Below are 23885 nucleotides of genomic sequence, written 5' to 3' on the forward strand. Positions count from 1 at the left end.
TGTAGTGCTCAAAGGGTTCTCAACCTTGGGTCCCCAGATAATGTTGGACTTCAGCTCCCATTATCTCTAGCCCTGGGCGGTGGGGGTAGCAAGGTTGAAATGGACCCTGAGACAAGTCAAGATGTGCATCAGGGGTCCCGACTTTGTCTCCTTGCATCCTGTGTCTAATATGGACATAGTGAAAAACAAATCATCAACGTGCCCTCACTATTTGCTGACAAGCAAGAGAATCACACTTGCCAGATTTCAGTCAGGAGCCAGCAGTTTGCCAATGAGTCAGGCGGGCATGAGGGGAGACTAAAGAGCAGACTGTTTCCAGCCAGTGAAACCTACTCCTTCATAAGCCCAAGGACACTTCTCCCCCCGCCCACACACACACACTCTTCAAACTACGCCACTGTGGCTGGAGATCATGGGAGTTGAAGTGCTGCAATATTTGGGGAGCCAATGTAAGAACCTCTACTGTAAAGTATCTTCCAGCTCAAACTGGGTAAAGATTATGGGAAAGGAACTTACATTTATGGATGGAAGCTGAGCAATGAACTGGTTTCAGAGCATCGTTCTTGATCATTAAATTTGAATTGCATAGATGCTAACCAGGGATCCTAGATCAGTCATGGCTTGAAATGAGTTGATTAGTGGCTGTGCAACTACTGCTAAACCACCGTTGGCTGCCAAAAAGGGGAAATTCATGCCAGATAGACAGGGCCATATCACTAAAAGCAGGCTCCTGATTTGCAGGGAGACACTTTGGTTGCACTGAATTTTGAGGCTGAATTCACATGACAGCTACTAGTTGAAGAGACATAACAAGTCATTCCATCTGGACATTATCAACCTGCTGGAAAGGTATTTTTAGACAGTGCCTAATCAAGAGTAGTAAGTTATATTTTCTATGTTCCTGCAAGAACAGTCATGGCCCTCCATATTGCATTAAGGGAGGCTTAATGAGTTTCGTGCTTCATGATTCAAATAAATTAACCCATGACAAAAGCATTGTGTAAGCATCAAAGAACTACTCATTCTCTTGTTCCGACTACAGCACTGTCATTTCCTGAGGCAAGGGAGTTTACCTTGCTCTTTAAGAAAAGCTAGAATTGTGCAGTTTTGACACTGATCCCAATTGAAGAGGAGTCCAGACAACAAAATGCATCGATTCCTTATTTTTTCCCCTTTTACCATAGTAGTGTTTGTTGGCACCTCATCAATAGCATTTGATCTTGGAAGACCTCATTCTTTGGGTAATGGTTTTCTGTTGCAACACCTACACCTACTTCCCTTGGCAACAGCCTTGATGAATATGCATCATCTTGAATGGCAGTTCACCATACACTTTTATTGGTACACTTGCAGCTAAACCAGCCAATGGAACTAAGCTGTATTACACTCAAGTATGCTGGCCTGCAAATGTAAATTCTAGATTATGAAGTGCGGTGCAGTGTGGACAGCCAGCTCTGAAAAAAACCCTCTGATTTGTATTTTTGCCGTTTTGAGAGGCAATATTAATGAAGAACTAGTTGAATAATGTCCTTATGTGATGTAGAACTGCTCATATACCAGCTCCTTTCCCCTTAAGGTATAGGAAGTATTTATTTTGCTATTTCTTAGAATTGTGGACAACTCATGATTTTTACCTAGTTGCCAGAACAGAATGGTGTTTTACTTCCCTATTAAGATTTTCAAAATCTTTCCAAACAAATGGGATGTGGTACCCTCCAGAAGAATTAACTCTGCATTGGTTAACAGACAGAGTTTAGCCTTGCACAGACAGCTGACATTTCTGCTTGCACAAATCCTCCATATCTCTAGTTGTGTAACGTTCTTTGCCGCTGCACAGAAGAGGAAACAGGAAGTTATTTAAAATGTGTTTATTCCTGTAATGTTATCAGGGACAAAGCCAATACAGATGCTTACCAAAAGCTGTTGCTGATCTACCTTTAGTATCAGATACACATACTGGAGTGGAGCAATAGCCATACAATACACTTTGCCACTCACTAAAGGCTTCCAGCTCAGAGTCCATAGTCACAGGCATCATGGCTGTTCTTCAGATATAGCTCTAGGTAGCCCTTGTATGTCTGAGTGTCTGTTATAGTAGCCTTAACAGCAGGATCCAGCTTCATGGCTTCCACCCAGCGCTTCAATGCTTGAGTGTGGTCTAGACAGCTGTAGAGAAACAAAAAATCACAACTGTGTAACTCACATTGCCTTTGATTGTCTTAAGAGGGTGTATTTAGGTTGAACATTAGAAGAAACAGGAAGCGGTTTCACAATGGAACCAGTTATCTAGGAAGGTAGTGGACTCCCTGCTGCCATTGAAAACTCCCTTGAAAAAAACTATAGTGATAGTCAAGCTTGAGTGTGGACTAGGGCTCAATCAGAGTAACTGCTCAGAGAGAATTTGACTTCTCCAAATAAGGAAGAAAGCCATGGAGAATCAATCCCTGTGGCCCAATCCAGAGTGACGGCAGGGTTTACTGAACAGCCTATAGAGAAGTTGGGAAGGGGTGTGTTCAGTTCTTCCCTGGAGGCCTCTGAAGGAGGTCTTAGCAGTTAATAACAGCTTTGGGCTGAGAATCAAATGGGAGTTCCTTACCTGGAAGCAAGTAGGAAGGATAAGGAACAGTCTAGCTAGATGCATCAGGGAATTTATTTTTGTTTTAAGCGTTTTGATCTGACTGCATGGTTCTTGTAGTTCCTGGGGAAGGTTTTTGCTTGAATGGAAGTAGCAATTGTTGATGCCTCTAGTTTTCCCAATCATCCAATTATTAATAAATCCTTATAATAGAGTATCACCACTCATTGAGTCCTGCCCTAGTCACATGGACTTGATGGCCCAAGACTGCTTAAGCCTTTCTTGTAGGGAGGGGTTTTCACTTTACTCTCCCAGAATATTCCCTTGGAAGTGTAAATCTACTCGTGTAAACAAGTGGATGGTGGCAGCCTACCTGGAACTCCTCACAACTAGAGGACGGATTTTGTATCCCCCTACCCCTTTTGATTGTTACAAAAACAGAAGGGTTCTCAAAGTGGTTTTCATGGGGCGGGGGAGATTGTTCCCTGGCCTCACAGGGTTCACAAGCAACAGCCATTGTAGAGATGCTGTGCTGGGACTGAATAGGGACAGTTCTTCCTCTGCTAATTATAAACATAATCACCCTTGTAAGAAGTGCCTCTTTTTGCTAGTTAACAGGGAGAAAGTGTGCATACTGTATTTACCTGAGTCCAGTACTAGGGTTTTCCTAAGTTTTTTTGATATTAGAAATCAGGAAGTCTCAACTTCAGAGTCTTGTTCCTTTTAAGCAAATGCAGGTATAACCTTTATTCTACTTAAAAGGGGTTAACTTTAAATTCAGAGTAATTCAGGCTTGGAATGCAGGTACAACCTTTATTCTACTTTAAAGGGGTTAACTTAAATTCAGAGTTATCTTTGATTTGGGTAAATACAATATTTCACAGGTGGTGTGGGGGTGGGAAGCAAAGTTCTCCTACATCTATAGTTCTTGACCTCTTTTTTTTTTTTTTTTAAAGAAGAGGAAGCACCCCAGTTCAAGAATCAGAGTTGTAGGGCCACAGCTTCCAGTTCCAGCACTTTGAATGACAGGTTTTTTTCCAAGCCCACATGGCTAAGAGAAACTAGGGGAAGGCTGTGCAGTCCGAGCATCCTATGGTGAACATACATTTCTTCCTGCATCAAACCAAGGAACCAGCTCGCTTGAGCTTTCCATTTCCATCTGCCAGCTAAATGACTCTGGAAGTTCACAGGCAGGGCCTGAAGGAAACAGTCATCCACTTACTAGCCACAGAATCTGGGACTTGCAAGTACACTGGTAAAAACCAATGAAATTATATTTAGCTAGATGGCAATGGTAATCCCATCCTGTATTCTACCAAAGAAAGATTGTGAGATTTTTAGATTGTGAGCCCTTTGGGGACAGGGTTCCATCTTATTTGTTTGTTATTTCTCCATGTAAACCGCCCTGAGCCATTTTTGGAAGGGCGGTATAGAAATCGAATGAATGAATGAATAAATAAATAAATAAAATAAAGCCACATGGCTCTGTGGTTGCCAGGAGGCACAATTTTACTTTACCTTACCATGGTGAAAAGCTATATTAAATGGACTTTTACAATGGCCCAAAGAGACATACTTTCCTTCCTAGTTTTCTACTACACATTGTCAAATACAAAGGGCAAGTTTGATACTTAGAACTTGGCGGGATGGGGTGGGGGGAACTCTGCTACCTGGAGATTGCTCTACAAGTCTTCCTTAAGAGTAAAGGTGGCTTTTTTTGAGTTGAAAGGCAGTAACACTCTTCCACAGGTCCTGTACCAACAGCAGAGCTGAATTTAAAGTCAGGTTTTCACCCAACAAACAAAGCAAAAGCTAAAAATTGATTCGTATGCCTGGGTTAAGAGCTTATACAAAGTCAGTCTCAGAACTCCCCAAGTATTGAACCTGACCTCTTCAAGTCTCCCATTCATATGCAACCAGGGTGGACCCTGCTTAGGTAAGGGGACAAGTCATGCTTGCTACCATAAGACCAGCTCTCCTCTCCAACTTTGGCTGTCACTTTAGTTCACATGGTAAACAAATTGTAAATATTCTTGAAGAGTAGCAGTGTGTTCATTCTAACAAGAACAACGAGTCTTAGATGCATGTTTATTGCAGCATAAGCTTTCATATGCTAGAGCAGAGGAAGGTAATCTTGGCTCTCCAGTTGTTGAATGACAACTCTATTGTGGCTGGGGATGATGGGAGTTGTAGTTCAACAACAATTGGAGAACCAAGGTTGCCTTCCCCTGGACTAGAGCCTGGTCTTTCAGATGCATGAATTGTAACACTCCATTGGCATTACACATGCAAACAAATACAGGGAAAGAAAGTTTTTGTAATGAATGAGGCCAAATGGCCATAAAATGCAAGTAGCAGTAGGAGGGTCCATGACATTTCTTTGCAGAGTCCAAACCTACTCAATACAACAGAATAAGCCATTCACAATAATAATAGTTCTATCTATTCTGTGCTAATATTGGGGAATGAATCTATTGTCCTGATTAAGCCCAAACTAAATAAAATTGCATTTGCTAATAAATGCTAGTTCTTAAAAAAACCTCTGAGTGTGCATATGTCTCTCTCTAATCACTCCATTGCCTTGGGGGGATGAATGGGCACACTTAAGTGAGAGGGAAAAGGAAGATTCCCTCCCCTCCCCTCTCATAAGTCTGCCTCCCACTTTTAGATCACCCCACTACCTCCAGACAGGACAATTAAGCAAGACCTTTCCAGTCAATAGCACCCATTCCTCTCACCAGTTACTCAAGGCACTGGAAGAAAGTGGGTAGCTGAGAATGGTACTCCAGAGTGCAAGGGTTTTAAAAGATGTAAAAGGCTTACTCATGTAACTGGAAGGACTCCATACGCTCAAACCAAGGCCAGATCAGATAGTCAATCATGGATACAGCATTCCCTCCAAAGAACTGAGTCTTGTGGTTGATTAGAATCTAGAGAAAGAGTCAGCTGACATTAATAAGATACACAGAAACACTAGGAAAGCTTGCAGAGAGCGAGAACAAAACTGTGGAAGGAGAAGGGTCTGCAGAGGTAACAGAAGGCACATGTCAGGTACTGAGCCAAGAATCAATTCAGCTTTTCTAATCTCATGCTGCAGACCTATATGGTGCTTTAGCTTGTACTGGTCCTAAGTGAGCTGCACAACAATATGGGACATCATGGGAAAGGGCAGCCCAGAACTGGGAGGTCAGGAAGTTGCCATCTGGCCAGGGTTTTTGTTGATAGAAGGGGATGGACATCTGAGCTCACATATGGCTTCTCTGGCAGTTCAGTGTGATCTGCCTAAGATCATAGCATACCCTGAAAATCCAAGCTTTAATTTTGGAAAACAAAATTAAACACAAAACAGTCATAGCAACACACAATAGTAAGAACTGTGATATAAGCATCTCTGAACTCCTCCCTTTCACCACCCACCCCCTGAACACGTCCATTTTTTTCTGAAAATTTAAGACGATGTTTTTTTAAAAAAGGAATTTTTTGGTGGTTATGTGCTCCACCACTATCCAACTCAAACAGGAGCATTCATCCAGGCCTTCTACTCCTTAGCTCCATTGTGTCCTTCATTGCCCTGCTGTTTCATAAATCTATGTGGGGTTTTATTACTTTATTGGGATGTTGGATGCTCCCCACTGCTCCTCTCCTATCTAAGGAAAAAGGAGCAGGGCAGCCATGCAGCTAGGGTGATCTGCCTACTCCACATACATCTATCATATGGAAACAAGCCACTAAAGCTTGAGCAGGGCTCAAGAAGAAACTTTGTTATCTGCCCCATAACAAATTTTTCTCTGGGAGGCTCACAACACAGCTTCCAATAAAAACACAATACACACATAGAACACGGAAGAATTAAACAGCTGAGAACATTTTGTCATGAATTCAAGCCTAGGTTTGCCCTAAAACTTCCAAGCATCTGACAGATGCACACTTGTATGGAAGTGTAATTATGGCTCCCTCTTGTGGGCAGCAGAAGACAGCCTGCCCTGTAGGGATTGTCATCACCTGCTCTCACCTCTTCAAGTTTGAGAAACTTTTCAAGGTACTCATTCTTCAGTGCTGATACGTCCTCTCCGCTTCTGATGGCCACAAGGTACTTGTAGCTCAGAGGAGTCAGCTAAGCAAATCAGAGGATGCCACATTATCAAGGTGTAGACAGATTTAACATTTTCACTCAAACAATACAGTTATGCTAACATTGAACTTTTTCAGGTTAAGAACTTCTCTCTCAAGGCAGGCAACTCATATAGCCCTGTCAGCAAAAGGGCATCAGTTACTCCCTAGTGTGACTTGTACTAGTGAAGTATTCTGAATAGTAGAGATCTTTTTCTGTGGTAGATCATCTACATTATAAAAGCTCCAGTATTAAGCAAAAGCTGCTCTTCTCCTCTAAACCACTTCCTATTGTTTCCTGTTTGGATTCAAACACATTCTCTTTCCTATGTTCAACTGTGTAATACAGATGGGGAGTGGGAAATCTATTATTTTATTTATATACCACCCTTCCAAAAATGGCTCAGGGCAGTTAACACATATGAAAAGTTGACCTCCATTATCATACCTGATTGAATATATCCTTTAAGAAGTCTGAAGATCTAATAAGCTTAACTTTATTGCAACAGACAGATGTGAAGAGTATTAGGAAGGAGGCAGAACACAAAATGAGGCAAGTAAGCCCATGAAAAGTGTATTTCAAGCTCCAGAGAAAACAAATTAAAAAACAACATGTACTAGAATGTTCCCTTCTGTGCCAGCACCAAGACTGAGCCTGCTTTGATCAAGCAGGTTCAAAGTGAGAGCAAAGTTAGGAAGTACAACAAGATAAGTACTAGATCGTTATCATACTTACTTCTACATCAGAACTCCTACAGCAAACAACTGTCACACACCATGGTTTCCCCACTTTGTCCCTAGTCTGAGGCATCTTACCCAAAATATTTTTATAAATATATTAACTATCTGGCATTACCATCTCTGACTATAATCTGTGCAACATGCTTTTAGAAGCATATGATAGAACAAGAACACTCATAACTCTTTGTAATATCCAATTCCTAGTATTTTAAAGCTCATAAGGTTGTATTGCCCAATCACCATTATCTTCCTACTATGCATTCTATTCTTTTGTAGAGCTCAAGTTTTCTTTTCAGACACAAGTGAAGATTAGAACAGGACACTGGCTTTACCATGCATATTGTTTATACATACTCATACCCCAATCCCTTCTTAGTAATATTTACATTCAAGCAGATTTCCTGTGTCCATGAATACACACCTTAGAGAACTGTTCCAAGAGCATCTTCTGAGAAGCTTTCTCATATGGATCTGCAGGATACAACTTCTTCCCAGGATAGGCTTCATCCAAATACTCACATGTGATTGGAGACTCATAGATCAGTTGACCTTTGTTAGTTTCAAGCACAGGTACCAAACCAAAAGGGCTTTTCTCAAAAAACCAGTCTGGCTTGTTCTTCAGATTGATATTGACAATTTCATGGCTAGAAGACGTGACATGACAACACAAAGCCAAAGTTACTTTTACTACTACAAGTATTTATATACCACTTTTCAAAGAGCTCAAAGTGGTTTACATACTGTAGATAGTTAGATCCCTGCCGCAAAGGGCTTGCAATCTAAAAGGAAGTATAAGGGAAACACCAGCAACAGCCACTGGAGGAATGCCGTGCTGGGTTGGATAGGAAAAGGACAGTTGCTCTTCCCCTGTTAAATATGAGAGTGTCACCACTTCAGAAGGTGCCTCTTTGCTCAATAGTACTTTTATAGTAGTCTGCAACTATTATGCCAGCAATAAAGTTACCCAGATTTCTAAGTGTGCCAAAAATGCCCTAGGCATATGCCATTTTCCAAAAGACTACATGGTTACAGTTATCCAACTCCCTAGCCTAGGGAGTTAGAGAACAAAGGTCTAGATCCTGGCATTAACTTTGTGTTTTACAGGTCATTGACTTGGATAACACAACATGAAGGTGATGACTTACAGACCAAGGTGACCACCAGATTCCATAGCTACGAAGTCAGGTTGTTGCTCATGCAACACACGTTAGCTTAAGCAAATCAATTTGACAGGGCTGCCTAAAGGTAAATACTAGCAGGCAGCAGTACATTGTACACCCTAAAAATGACAACTTGAGGCAATTCTACCAATACCTGTTTAAACATGTCACAATAGATGTGCTCTCGGCACATCTTCCTTGTCAAATGTGCTAGGACGGTATTGTCCATACCAGCTCATAGTCTACAATAAGTTCTGGAAATAATTTTTTTTTAAACACATGTCTACCCACTCCTGTATTCTACCAAGAAAAATCACATGGAGACACAAATCTATGTGATTGCTAGGAGTCAAAACCGACTCGACGGTACAATCTTTTACCCTCCAGCACACTGCTGCAGGGGTGGGGGCTTGCAATGAAAGCAAAAAGACAGGCGAGGCGGCAGCAGCAAAAAAAAGGGGGGGTGTACATCCTGACTGGTGGCAGGAATAAGTAGTGAGCAGTCATATACACAGTGATCACCCACCCTTTTAAATATATATATATATTTAGAGTTGGGTATTTTTAAGAAGAGTTGCTGCATGGGACAGTAAACCTCACTGATATTAGGAAGCTGGTGCACTTGATGATCTTACTTTATTCTTTTGGCCTGCAGGACGAGTCGTGTTCTCTGTGCAAAAGGGCAGTAGCGCATACTATAGAGACGGATCACTCCTTCAGGCACAGGCCCTGGAGCAGGACTTCCTGAAAGACAAGCAGAATTGCAGAGGCCATTCTAATCAGAACTAGAAATACAAAGTCTGATTCACCATACAAGAATATCTAAACCATGATTTAGATTACTGTAAAACAAACTTTCATGAGCTCCCTACTCCTCCTATTCTGCATGCAAGTGAAAGAGATCAAAAGCTTCTATGGTGTTGGTGTTTTTTGAACTAGCTACAATTTCCAGTTTATTTCATTTCATTTATTTATTTATCTATACCACCCTATATGCAAATCTCTGGGCAGTTCATAATCTAGATACATAATTAACACAATTTAAAATACAGATAAAACTTAAAACCTGTAAATTGAAAGCCTGATTAAACAGCTATGTTTTCAGATTTTTCTTTAAAACATCCAGAGAAGGGGAGGCTCCAATTTTGTTAGGAAGCATGTTCCAAAGTCCCAGCACAATACTAGAAAGGGCCCAGTTTTGAGTCGCCACCCACAAAGCTGGTGGCAACCACAACCCGGCCTCCCCCGATTATTAGCAGGTGGTAGTGTTCATAAAGGAGGCAGCATTCTCTTATATACCTTAGACCCAAGCTGTTGCATCCAAACATGGGGAACTGTGCTTTGTACCAACAATGATTGTTACAAACAATAATCAAAGGTTTGCTCTAGTAATAGGCAATAAGGTTTGTTATTACATCTGAACTGGACCATAGCCTTTCACTATTCAGTAAGAAACTCATGAGCTGGGGGCCGCACAGAAAGGAGACACTTTCCTAGAATAAGAGTTCTTGCATATTCAGTACACCACATTGTCATAACCCAGTACTTATGCCAGTTACTTTCACGCTGAAAATTTAACTAATGATATAGACAGTAGTGGATTGGAAGAACGACCACAAGCACAATAATGTCACCCCCCACCCTCAATTTTGTTCCAATAAATAAGCCTGCTCCAAAGTAAACTGCTTGTATGATCAAGCATAAGGATGTGTGTGATATTAGGACATTGTAGAAAGGCTTTATCTGTTAAAAAAGTTAGACTCCCAGCACTCATTTTCCCATGTAGCATACAATTAGAGAAGAAAATCCTATTCTCACATACTTCTGTTTATACAGGACAACAAGCCAGGAATCATCAGCATACAACTCCAAAAGCACTTGCACTGCCCTGAGACTCCTCTCATTCCCCACATACTTGCTTTTTTATGTGCATTTTTAAAGTTTATGACTAGGTAAGTAGGCATGAAATGTGAAGGCAACAGCCTCCTGCTAGCTGCATACACCACCATACATAGACAATTACCAGAAATGAGGATGGAAATCCACATCTTGTAATATGAACCAAGGCTATGTGGCACATCTAATGCAGCCACATCCATCCATGTGCATACTATTCCTGAACCACTAAGGAGCTCACACACATCTCCCTTGCTGGACTGGGGCTCCTGTGGCACAGGCATGTCAGAAACTTCCGGTCATATCTGGGCAATGGGGCGGCAGGGAGGTATGCTGCCACCCCAATGGGCTTGTTAAAAAAATGGACACCAACGGGAGGAAAGCAGCAGGAGGAATATATGCACCCTCCCCCACTCTTCAAGCTAGACACCCCTGCCACAGTTCCGTGCACATCCCTATTGCCTGCTGGCACACTCAATCCAGGATGGGGTCATATCAAAGCACAGCCATCGAGGATGTCCTGACACATCTCAATAACATCCCTTAATTGTGTGAGGGGCCTGTTCATCTGAAACCCCCCTCTCAATGCACTCCTAATACCAACAGCTATTAAGAGCACACGTAGAAAGGGAGTTCAGATGAACAGCTCTCTCATGTGACCAGGGTATATATACACAGTGCACCTTTAAAAAAAGAAAAGAGTCTACAAGCAGCAGAGGGCATGAAACACCAGCAGAGAATTGCCCTTATTAAATATGAAGCTGTAAAAAATTGGAATTGAAGTTTTATCAGGTTTGTCCACCTCTTGGGGTCAACCAGCCAGGATGGTGTAGTCAGTGGCTAGAGTGCTGGACTAGGAGTAGAGAGACCCAAGTTCAAATCCCCATTCAGCCATTAAACTCACTGGGTGGCTCTTGGCCTGTCACTTATCTCTCAGTCTAACCTACCTCACAGAATTGTTGTGAGGATAAACACAACACCACTCTGGGCTCCTTGGAGGAAGAGTAGCATAGAAGTGTAAAAACACACAAATCTGACAGGAAACAACAGCTAGTAACAGGAGTAAGTACTGTATTCTTCGATGCAGTTGCACTTCAGATGTAACACTACTTGCAAAAAAAAGGCCACCACAGACACCAGTACACTAATTGAATATAGAGGAAAGCCAGCTTCAGCAACAGAACAGACTCTTTAAAAAAACACAAATTAAATACAGTAGTCAAGTCAGCAATAAAACTATCAGAGCAACTTCTCTGGGGTACTGGTGGGAGTGGACCAAGTTTTAAGTCTAGGCTGTAGAGTTCTCTGCTGTTCTCTGTAGAGTAGACGTTAACCGGAGACCAATACAGCCATCATGTGACACACACCCTACTTCCCTTCATATAATAACTCCAGCGCAAGTGTCAAATCAGATCTAGTCCCCAGGAAGGGGGAAGAGAAGCAGCGTTCTGGCTCAAGCCTCAGTACTTCTCAGAGGAAACACGCAACTAGTTTTATTTTATTTTCGCTGCTCTATGCAAGTCGATTTTAATGGTTACTTCATTAATTGCGATTTTCACAGGTCTTCCTTGTTAGACGCCTTGGAAAAATGCTTCCACAGGGAGGATCGGACTCCATTTTTCGACATACATTTTCATATACACACTCACTCGCACTACGCACGCGCCCACCTCCTTTCTTTACAGGCATGATACCGACACATGGTCTCAGGTCAGAGGAGAGGAGAGGAGACCCAGTCCATGTCCCGGGGTGGGGGAGATTTAATCGGAGTCACTGCACGGACTGGGGGGCAAGACGATAAGATCGCCTCTCTCCTCTCCCCGCTATAGCCGCAATCCAAATTGCCTTCCCACGCCGCAGCCTACGGAACGCGTTAGCTTAGCTCTAGGGAAGAGACTCGAGAGGAGGACGGCAGCAGCAGCAGCTCGCCTCGAAGCAGGCAACAGAGGGGCGATTCAATCCTACACAGAAGGACCAGCCAGGCCAACCCCAGATCAGCACCCAACCCACAAGAGAATGCTGCACCACCACCACCACCACCCTACATCACCCTCTCACCTTTTCCTAAGCTCCTAGCACACTCCCCCGCCATGATCTCCAAGATACTCTCGCTCTGTTCAACGCGGCTTAGCCTTTTCTCCTCTCCAAGAGCTTCAAGATGGCTTGGCTCCTCCCCCTTATATATTATGCAGCAACTCAGAGGTTCTTTCTTTCCCTTTTCATTATTATGCAACAGCTCCGTTAAGGGAAAAGGAGCACTGGGGACGGAGCAGATGAGAAAGAGAGACCTTCAGCACAAGTACAGTCTATAGACAATGGCTGATAGCCTAACTTAATTCACTAGAGGAAGTCCTATTCAAGTTTAGAGCCAGCGTAGTGTAGTGGTTAGAGTGCTGGACTAGGACCGGGGAGACCCAAGTTCAAATCCCCATTCAGCCATGAAACTAGCTGGGTGACTCTGGGCCAGTCACTTCTCTCTCAGCCTAAACTACTTCACAGGGTTGTTGTGAAAGAGAAACTCAAGTATGCTCTGGTCTCCTTGGAGGAAGAACGGGATATAAATGTAATAATAATAATAGTAGTAGTAGTAGTAGACCTTTGGAGTAATTCCTGAGTGGTACTATTGAGAAACGGAGTCTGGATGTCAGCCAGTATACACATAAACAGATATGTACACACGTACAGTTACGCACACGTTATCTTGAACACACATATAGCAGCACCCTTCTTATCTGTTTACACCAGGTTTCAAACGTGACACTGGCTGTGCATTGCATGTGCCAGGCTGTCCTAAAAGCATAAACAAAAATGGGTCTTGAGTAGCATATACTGCTAGCACACCAATGGGATACTTGTCTGGGCCACAGGTGCAGCACCATGCATAGCATACCAACAATGCCTGCAGTATGACAGTCTCCTGCCAGACTCTGCTGCCCAAATGGATAGCTTCACAGTGACACATTGTAAAGCCTGTTTCGGCTGTTCCATGCTATATAGAGATTTACATACCAGTTGGTATAAAAATATAATAAATATAATAAATAAATATTGTAACACCCCCCCCCACTTCTCTAGATCTACTTTATCCCTCTTCTCTGTCTCCTGGGTTTGTCATATAAATGTATGTTTTGTTGGAATTTACTTCATAAGTGTCTCAGCTCTTGTCAAGGGGCATGCTTGTTTGTATGTGTTTGTGTCTATGTTTGGGTTTGAGGGTGGAGACTGAGCTCCTCCCTCCTTTTAGCTTTTTACTTGCTGTCCTGAATTCAAGCTGAGGGGTTTTCCCTCCCGCTGAATAAGAGACTAGCCTACGTTTCAGTTAGTAATAAATATCAAACTCTTGCTTCTCAGTTAAAGTTGCTTCCTGTACAGTTAAGTAATTTCTCTGCAACTGGTGCATGTAAAGCACCAAATCAAGAGTGGAAGAAATACCCAACAAAACATGCCTTTAGATCAATGTAATGGGCCATGTGAATGTACTGGAGAAGGTCTCAGTGGATTGGTTGGCAAGGCATAGCAGAAAATACTTATGTCTGAGGGCTGTGAGCCACCTCCAGCCTCAAAGGCAGGATGCCTCTGAGTACCAGTTGCAGGGGAGTAATGGCAGGTGAGAGGGCACGCCCTCAACTCCTGTCTGTGGCTTCCAGCAGCATCTGGTGGGCCACTGTGCGAAACAGGATGCTGGACTAGATGGGCCTTGGGCCTGAGCCAGCAGGGCTGTTCTTACGTTTCTTATGTTTAAACACACATACATTCAGTTCATGTGTGCCGTCTGGCTGACTCCACCAACCGTACTGTCTTGAAAGAGAATTGGCTACTCTTCAGCAGCAACAGTGACTCAGCATCTTGATTCACCACTTATTGTACTGTGTTATTTTTTGCTTTTTAATCATCTTCACTGACTCCATTTGCTTTTAGCACTTCTAAAACTGCGATTTTCTGTTGCTTTAGTTAGTTAAATGAGTTGCAATGGAAAGCTGTCTTGGATGCTTCTAAATGTTTTTAAAACAACAAATTGTATTTGAATAGCTCATGAGCTCACATCCTGTTACACGTGTAATTCAGACAGAGCATTAACATTAGGCTTGTGCCCAAAATGTTTCGGAGGCCATTATGAAGGCCTCCGAAACGTTTCGGCGCTGGGGGTGGTTTCGGCGCCGAAACTCCGACGGGGGTAGCACTTTAAGGGCGGGGGAGGGTGTACTCATCCCTCCTGCCACATTTCCCCCGCCGGCGCGCTGTTGATTTTAAGCCCCTCGGGGCGGCAGCGTTCCTCCCTGCCACCCCGTTTCCCCCGTCGGCCGGAAGTGGCCGGAAGTCGCGAGCATGCGTGCGCCCGTCATGCGTGCGCATGCACACGGCAGAAGGGCGCGCGCGCACGTCAGGCACACACGCGCTTGCGACTTCCGGCCACTTCCGGCCGACGGGGGAAACGGGGCGGCAGGGAAGAACGCTGCCGCCCCGAGGGGCTTAAAATCAACAGAGCGCCGGCGGGGGAAATGCAGCAGGAGGGGTGAGTACACCCTCCCCCGCCCTTAAAGTGCTACCCCCGTAGGCGCCGAAGATTTTTGTGCACATCCCTAATTAACATAAGTAACAGGCTATCTACAAGTCATGTACATGTTGATACTATCACCAAAGGATAAATATTGTATGGGATGAGATGTGTGCCTTTTTGTCCTGCAGTGAAAAGGTTTAGAATTTTCCATGAGCATAGAAGACTAAATGAGAATTTACCTCAAATATTTGTGACTTTATATTTGAAAGTTAGCTCAACTTGGACACCTTGAATCTGTAGCACTTGCTAACGATGTTTGGAATATCAGAGGAGCTCTCCTCCAGTAATTTCCAGGATGCTCAGTATTACATTCTCTTTACTACCAGTGTATCATTTATCAGAGCTGTTTATGTCTCAAATCAACTTTATTCCCTGGCACAGCAGCACCTGCATAATTGGAGGTGACCTGTGCACTTGCCCAACAAGTCAAAAGGCATTCCAGCTCCTCCCAGCCACACAACTAAGGCCACAATTTTGGGTGTTTCTGGCTCGAACCATGATAAAGAGAGAAAGAAAACATAACGCTATGCCGCCTGTCTGTGTACTGAAGATATCTGGTTCCACAAGGAAGAAAATATTAACAGTTTTTAATTGAAAAGGTTTAGAACAGATGGCTTGTGTGGCATATATCAGGAAAGCATTAAGCATTGTCCTGCTGCCTTGTCATAAATTAGAGTAAATTAAAATCAGATTTTAAGATTTTAAAAGCCTTTGGTTTAAAGAAAAATTAAGGCTCTTACAAATTTACACACCCACAGAAACTGGAAGTTAAAGTTCCCTTCTTAATGTGGGTACCAAATACAGTAGTAAAGATCTCACATTATGACCCAGTTAATGGCTTATTGCCTTATGAATATATTCCTAGAGCTCTGAGCCAGTACACTCTCTCCTCCTCTCTCTCCTTTCTTTCCCTGCTTGGCACAGAGCTGTGACACAAACATTTTGATTGGTAGTCACAGCTTCCCATGTCATCCAGCTCTAGGAGCTGGTTTAACATGGTTTCCAGATCAAGATATGAAGTCAGGATCCTTCATATCTTGATCTGAAAATCTGGGCCACCTCCAGCCTGGGCCTCCAGCCCCACGTCCAGGTCCATCTCCATCTCCACCAGCTCCAGCTCCACCTCCAGCCTGGGCCACCTCCAGCCACCTCCTGGGCCACGACGGTGGCTGGAGCCACCTCTGGCTTCCTGGGCCACCTCCAGCCACCTCCAGCTGGGCCACCTCCAGCCCCAAAGCCAGGATGCCTCTGAGTACCAGTAGCAGGGGAGTAATGGCAGGAGAGAGGGCACGCCCTCAACTCCTGCCTGTGGCTTCCAACAGCATCTGGTGGGCCACTGTGCAAAACAGGATGCTGGACTAGATGGGCCTTGGGCATGATCCAGCAGGGCTGTTCTTATGTTCATCCTACATAATAAAGCCCTAGAGTGTGCGCCCGTGTCTCTGGTGTCTGCGTCTGTGTCTCCCTCGGCGTGTTCTGGGCATGCACGCATGCCCAGAACACGCCGAGGGAGACACGACCGCAGGCACCAGGCGGCCATGTTGGCCAGGAGGAGGAGAAGCGGCGGCCCAAGGAAAAGCGGCCACCGTGGAAGCCAGGCGGGAGGAGGAGGTGGCGGGGGAAGCCGGCCGAGGCCGCGGCAGAGCCGCGGCCTCGGCCGGAGGAGTCGGAGGGCCAGGCCGCAAAACAACGGAGGCGGCGGGCCGAGGAGAAGCGGCCGCCACTGAAGTCGGGCTGGAGGAGGAGGCAGCGGGGGAAGCCGGCCGAGGCGGCCGGAGGAGTCGGAGGGCCAGGCCATGAGGCGGCGGAGGGCCAGGCCGCAAAACAGCGGAGGCGGCGGACCGAGGAGAAGCAGCTGCCGCCGAAGTCAGGCGGGAGGAGGAGGCGGCGGGGGAAGCCAGCCGAGGCAGCAGTGGAGCCCCCTCCCCGGATGGTCAGCACATTCGCCCCCTCCCCCAGCAGCCTCCTTCCTCCGCCCCCCGCCGCTCCCAGCTCGGGTGACGCAGGAAGCATCTGCAGAGAATGAATCACGCCGTTCCGGAGAGTGCAGCCCAGACCGCCGGCTGAATATAGTGGGGCTTTCAAACACCCCAGTTAGAAGGGACGACCCACATAGAGAAGCTGCAATGTGGGGCGCTGTGGGGTGTCCAGAGTCATCCAGAGTGCCTCTGAGCACATGCAGAAAGCTCTCCCAGAAGGACCAGCTGGCTGGAATAGGGACTCTCTCGCTCCTCCTCCCGGAGTGGTCGGAGAAAAGGAGGCTGCGGCTGCTGAATGGCACGGAGGAGCACCGGAGCGGCTCCATGCGCCCCAAACCCCCAGTGACTCGCTCTCGCTCACCCAGTGGGGAGAGGGGTCCGGAAAGAGGCCGCCTGGCGCTGCCTCTCCGGGCCCATCCTTGGGTTCCTTCCCACTACGGCCAAGCCGGTGCCTCTGGGAAGCACAGGGGTCGAGGTGACAGCTTCTTCCAGATGGGAAGAAGACCCTCTTCCTTGAAAAAGATGGGGGACTTTCCCGGGCACCCCACAGGGCTACAGCCACGGGCTGCAGGGGACCCCTCTCGTTGGGGGAGGATTCCCCTCCCTGCCCACAGAGACCTCCATACACGATAGATGATAGTTTCCCATAGATATTTAAATGAGCCAAGGGTCAGAGACCTGCAGGTGATGGAGAGTCCAGGAGTTTCAACTGAAGCTACACCGCCTAAATGGGTGCTGGAAGGAACAGCACAGAACAGCTGGCTGGGGAAAACATCCACAAGCGCTCACATGTGGGGACTCGGCCGCTGTCGGCGGCAGCCGGAGATGGGAGGCTGGAGAAGAGAGAAAGTTAGCTGGCCCCAAAGGTCTACTAGCGCCCGTTAATTTAACGGGCTTAAAGTTACTAGTATGTTCTTAAAACCACAGTTAAACCACAGCTTCTGGGTTCTAAAACACAGAGCTATGGTTTAACTCACCAGAATTATTCTCTAGCAACTGGGTGCATGAGTGGCGGAGAAATGTGGAGGGGCTCAGAGGTCCTTAGATTTACATTCACAATTCAAGAAATTATGGGACAGAAGGAACAGGTACACAGTCTGGGGGTGCTTCTGGACACAAAACTCTCCCTGGTGTCCCAGGGTGAGGCAGTGCCCAGAGGTGCCTTTTATCAGTTTCGGCTGATATGCCAGCTGCATCCATTTATTGAGATAAATGACCTCAGAACAGTAGTACATCTGCTGGTCATCTCCAGACTTGACTACTGCAATGCACTCTATGTGGGGCTGCCTTTGTGCATAGTCCGGAAACTGCAGTTAGTCCAGAATGCGGCAGCCAGGTTGGTCTCTGGGTCATCTCGGAGAGACCATATCACTCCTATCTTAAAAGATCTACACTGGCTTCTGATACGTTTCCAGGCAGAGTACAAGGTTTTGGTTATAACCTATAAAGCCCTAAACAGCTTGGGCCATGGTTATTTAAAAGAACGTCATCTTTGCTATGAACCGCATTGCCCAGTGAAATCATCTGGAGAGGTTCGTCTGCAGTTGCCACCGGCTCATCTGGTGGCTACTCAGGGACGGGCCTTCTCCATTGCTGCCCCGAGGCTTTGGAACACACTTTCTGCTGAAATAAGAGCCTCTCCATCTCTTACAACTTTTAATAGGGCAGTCAAGATGCATTTGCCCACCCAGGCTTTTAATAAGATATGTTTTAATTGTGTTTTAATAGTTTTAACTTTTTAAATTTTAATTGTTGAAGTAAGTTAATCTTTTTATTGGTTGTTTTTATTGTTTTGTAAACCGCCCAGAGAACTTGCGTTTTGGGCCATATAGAAATGTGCTAAATAAATAAATAAATAAATAAATAATAATAATAATAATAATACCATTGCATGCTACTCCCACGTGAATTTTGAGAACGTTCTACCCAGTGTCAAAGAGACTATTCCCAAGACCTTTTAGTATAGCACACAGGTTTATTATTCAAGCTGCGCAGCTGACTGAATGTGGCCAAAAGACAGATTTGGCCCTGACTGCCTAATTACACAGATACTTAAAGCACTCTGTTTATACAAGTATAGTAAAAAATCATCAATAGCTACATGATCAATTCATTGTTCTCTTGGGTGGAACATGTAAACACTTGGCTCCAAACAGTTACTCATTCTGTTACACAAATCTCCAGCTATCTTATCACAATTGCACGCCTTCATGCCAAAGTCCATGTCTCTCACAAGCCTCTGCAATACACTTCTACACCAGCCATTCTGGAGTTATAATATTCCAGGAAGAGCCGACCCCTTTTATTTGAACTTCTGCCTTGAGGACCAAAATAATGAGGTCACTAAAGTGGTGGTGAAATTCTTTTATGTTGCTATTAGATTAAGATCTTGTTTAAGGTCTAATTTATAGGAGCTTAATGTTTTATTCTGTTTTATTATGTTTAATATGTATAATATTTTTTAATGTCTTTTGTATGGCCTATGGCTGTAATAAAAATGATTGATTGATTGAGTTATAATATGAGGTGCAAAAATTGGATACTCCTTTTATATGAGGGCAAGGAACAGTTTCCTTCAAATGAGGCTTGAAGAGAGTGGGGGATTCAATTCCGTAATATTTTGTAACGTTATGCAGTGAAATAAAGCAGTTATGTCATTTTTAAACCGTTTTGGAAACTTAGGAAGGGAATAATTAAAAATCAACCAATATCCTTGAAAGTCCACACACTTACTCACTTATTTATTTTATTTAACACATTTTTATATCGCCCAAAGTTTGCATCTCAGTGATTGGTCTGAAAAGACCAGTGAGCTAGAAATGGAAGCAGCCACTTCTGCTAGCAATAAATGACTTGCTTCTTAAGGATCTGTTTCACATTGGTGATATTACATGTGTCCTGAAGCAAAGCAACAATTTTGATGTTCCTTACCTCATACCAGCTTTTTGTTATGAGTTTGTTGCTTTCTTACATTTGTGGGAAACCATGCATTGCATTGTGCTTTTCAAACAAAGCCGTTTCCTGCAAATAAAGATTGCCCACCGCCCACAGCACACATCCAGTTCTCTGTACAAGTCTGTTCCCATGCAAGACAAAAGTGGATTTTTAAGTTACCTTGGAAAAGTATCTTTTTCCCCTCTTATGTGAGCAGCCAGATTGAAGTTCTTTGTAAACTGGAAAATTACCTTTCAATCTGAAAAACAGAAATCAAAATGGTCAGATCAACATTTAATCACTATCTGTGTCTTCTGTGATTGGTTGAAAGGGCCGGTGGACCAGAAAAGAAACCAAGTAACCCTCGCCCCCCTTGCAAGAAGGGACTTTAGGGGCGGAGCCACCATTAGATGAATGGGTTCAAAGAACCTGGCTGCCAACCATAGGGGCTGCGCCCTATGACCCCAGACACACAACCCACATCTAATGTCAGTTCCGGGGGACGTTATTTTGCTCCCAAATGGGGCCATGCGGCCCTGTTTGGGACAGAATTTGGCCTACGCTGCATTGGCAGCACAGCTGGAGTGGAAGGGAGAGCCACTCCTGGCCTCACTGCCAATGCAGTGGGGCCGATCTACCTCCCAAATGGGGCCGAGTAGCCCTGTTTGAGAGGAAGACCACGCCCCCACATCTGACATGGGGCGTCACTAGCCAGCGCCCTGCATCTGATGTCAGATGCGGGGGATGGGGCCAGAGGGCCGTGGCCAAACACAGGCCGCCACCAGCCTGCCTCTGCCACTGAAGGACTAACCTCTTAAAGAATTACCTCCATGTAGGTGGTGACCATCTGTGATCTTTTACACTTCTTGGAACAGTGCAACCAGAGGAGTATCTAGGGAAAATAGCGCCTAGGGCAAGCCCTGAAATTGCGCCCCCTGTCCAAACATCTGACACCCATCTTTCAGATAACTTTACCATAATATCAGCTGAAAAATATAAGTCAAGCTCGTTTAATCTTTTAAAATTTCAAAAACTATTTAGCAGTTGACGTAGCCAGACCAAAAAATGCTGGAAAACTACAAATTTCAGTATGCTGGGGCTCATGAAATACCCAAATACTATGTGGAGGTGTACTTGGAAAACTAAACAGAAGTGCCTATCTAATTCTCTACTATGCATTGTAGCATCACTATTACATAAGTTTTAAAAATAAATGGAGAATTTGGCTTTTCCCAGATACTCTGAAAATAATTAAAGGATATGCAGAGTAAACTGTGTCACTGCTTGGAATATATTCTAGTATTTTAGAAAGACAGTTAAAATGAGAGAAAGAGAGCAAGAAACTCCCAGTGGGCCTTAATACTAAGGATTTCACACTGATTCAAAGACAAACTCACCATTAATAGCCATATTATTAAGACACCACATTTAACTCACTTATCATAACAAGCAAAGTAAGAGCAAATGAATACAATCCTAGCTCATAAGCTTCAGCTCTGTATTCACAAGCTCTGATTCTCTGTACATAGTGCCAAACTGAATATGTGTACAGTGACTTATATTAAATTAATTTTTTTTAACCTGTAGCCCCTTTGGGGTGCTACCTATAGGCCGTGGGAGGGAGGGCATCTGCAAAGGTTACCCCTCCCACCACTGGCCTCTAGGGCCTCGCAGAGACCATTTGAGCATGTACTGTGGCCATTTTTTAAAATAATTGTTTTGTTTTTTTTTAATGGCTGCTGAAAACAAATGGCCACTGTGCATGCTCAAATGGCCTCTGCGAGGCCTGGCATGGCCTAGGGCCTCACAGAGGCCATTTGAGCATGTGCAGTGGCCATTTTGTTTTTGGTGGCCATCTTTTTTAAAAAAATTAATTTTAAGAATTTGCACCCCCCTTCAAGTGGCGCCCAGGGCATGTGCCCTGCCTGCCCTACCCTAGATACGCCTGATAGTGCAACATTCTGTATCACTGTACTTTTTGTTATGAGCTTGTTGCTTTCTTAAACTGATTGAAAACCATGCATTTCAAGCCAAGCCATTTCCTGCAAATAAAGCACATTGTGATGGTGTTGTCTCTCATTCTCTAGGAAAGAAACCAGATGACTACTTTCTTTAGCATTAAAACATTTACCTTTGTATGGATTGTGTTAATAGCTTAAGCTATTTTTTTCCCTTTTTCTGAATCAGCCCTGTTTTCTGAAGCAGGGAATTATGTTCCTCACCTTGCATCATTCCTTACATTGTATCACATTTTTTTGTTATGAGTTTATTTTCTTAAACTTGGTGGAATCTATGGGGTTTGAAAATATATATATTAAAAAAGATTTTCTAGATGATTCCCAAAAAGAAGGTCTTCTTATTGTTGTCCATTTGTCTGTAGTTTATTGTCAAGGCCCTATTCACCCCCAGCACAGTACCTCCAGTTACTGTTGCTGGTGTCTATCTTATGTTTCTTTTAGATTGTGAGCCCTTTGGGGACAGGGATCCATCTTATTTATTTATTATTTCTCTGTGTAAACCGCCCTGAGCCATTTTTGGAAGGACGGTATAGAAATTAAACAAACAAATAAATAAATAAATAAATAAATAAATTGGTCTATTTCCAGGGTGAAGATTCTTCTCCAGGCAATGTAGTATCTTATTTATTTATTTATCAAATTTGTACACCACCCCAAACTTTAGTCTCTGTTGGTTAACAATAGCATAAAACAAGTTAAAAACATATACAAAAACTTAAAACAATTAAAAAACTTAAAAATCAACAACAGATTAAAAAAATTTTTAAAAAAATTTGCCCCATTGTCTCTAGAATTAAGTCTTGGCAAAGGTTATTTACTGAACTTCAAACAAAGAAAGGAAGGGAAAGATTTTGGCATTTAGAGATGCTGAAATACTGTACTCTCCTCATCTGCTGGATTGCTTAGTTTCACACCATCTCCAGCTGTTACAAATCCCTGTTCTAGAACAGAAAGAGACTTCTTACCTGGCAGCTTACCACTCATTTGTATATTTAAAAGGAGCACAACTGCTTTGCCATGATTATTCCATCTATTCATGGGATAGGAGGAGGAAAGCCAAGCTACCCTCTGAGATGCTGCTTCTCCTCCTGCATCTTCCACACCTTGATGGTTAAAGCTTGGTGATGGAACTTTAGCCATCACCAAGGAGACACTCAGCCATCATAATGGAGAAACCACAAGCAGTGTCATAACTGACACCTGCAGAGGTGAGGGCAAGGTGTTATCTCAGCACTGGAGAGAAATGTAGCCGGTGGGCACCTGTCTACACTAAAGACATATATGTATTTTAGACCAGTCCTGTATAAGTTATAGTTTGGAGAGAGTGCTGGTCATTCTCAGAATTGTTGATCTTTTTGAGATTCCCATTGATCCCTCCGAGGAAATGACCCACCTGATGGGGACCATATACAATTTTTGCACACAGGCCCCTTCAAAGCGTGTTATGCCACTGGACTGTTATGACTGTGCATGGCTCTCCCAGCCTGCTGTTCCTTAACTGGGGTTGGGGGGGAGATTCAGCTCCACCGCTCCTCTACACCGTCTCTAAATACTACTAAAGGAGTAATTGGAGTATATGCTCAGATGAGGAATTAATGGTATACTGTTGGCACAACATGTTATCATGGCATGTTTACATCTCAATCACGTAGCAGAAGAGCCAGTAGCTAAGTAAGTTAAGCTCCGAACCAGCCCAGAGGCATGTTTTTCAATTCAGTGGGAAGGAACTGGGAAAGATAAGTTGACAAATTCCAAGAAGACCCCTTGAGCATCAGTTATTGTGAAAAAGTTCCTAAAGCAAAGCAAAGTCAATATCCAAGGGAAAAGCTGCCAATTTTATTAGCGTGCCTTTTCATTACAAAAATGAGAGAGAACCGGACAACCGCTCCGCCCCGGATGGTTGTAACCAATCCG

General features: G+C 44.0%; 1 protein-coding gene across 5 annotated transcripts; it reads right to left on the reverse strand.

Annotated features, from left to right (window-relative positions):
* Positions 1-1853: 1853 nt before the first annotated feature.
* Positions 1854-23837, reverse strand: GSTO1 (glutathione S-transferase omega 1). Of its 5 annotated transcripts, XM_053306445.1 has the most exons (7): positions 23365-23837; positions 20134-20212; positions 9222-9330; positions 7848-8070; positions 6588-6689; positions 5399-5505; positions 1854-2166 (listed from the first exon to the last, which is right to left on the reverse strand). In XM_053306445.1, exons 3-7 carry the CDS (start codon positions 9278-9280, stop codon positions 2013-2015), a joined length of 645 nt encoding a protein of 214 aa, XP_053162420.1. In that variant the 5' UTR covers positions 9281-9330; positions 20134-20212; positions 23365-23837; the 3' UTR covers positions 1854-2012. The 5 variants fall into 5 exon arrangements, with proteins under 5 accessions (XP_053162420.1, XP_053162418.1, XP_053162417.1 ...); XM_053306443.1 differs by lacking the exons at positions 20134-20212; positions 23365-23837 and adding an exon at positions 12541-12691; XM_053306442.1 differs by lacking the exons at positions 20134-20212; positions 23365-23837 and adding an exon at positions 12132-12307.
* Between the last annotated feature and the right edge of the window lie 48 nt (positions 23838-23885).

Source organism: Hemicordylus capensis, chromosome 3 (assembly GCF_027244095.1).
Source record: "Hemicordylus capensis ecotype Gifberg chromosome 3, rHemCap1.1.pri, whole genome shotgun sequence".
Classification (NCBI taxonomy): Eukaryota; Metazoa; Chordata; class Lepidosauria; order Squamata; family Cordylidae; genus Hemicordylus; species Hemicordylus capensis.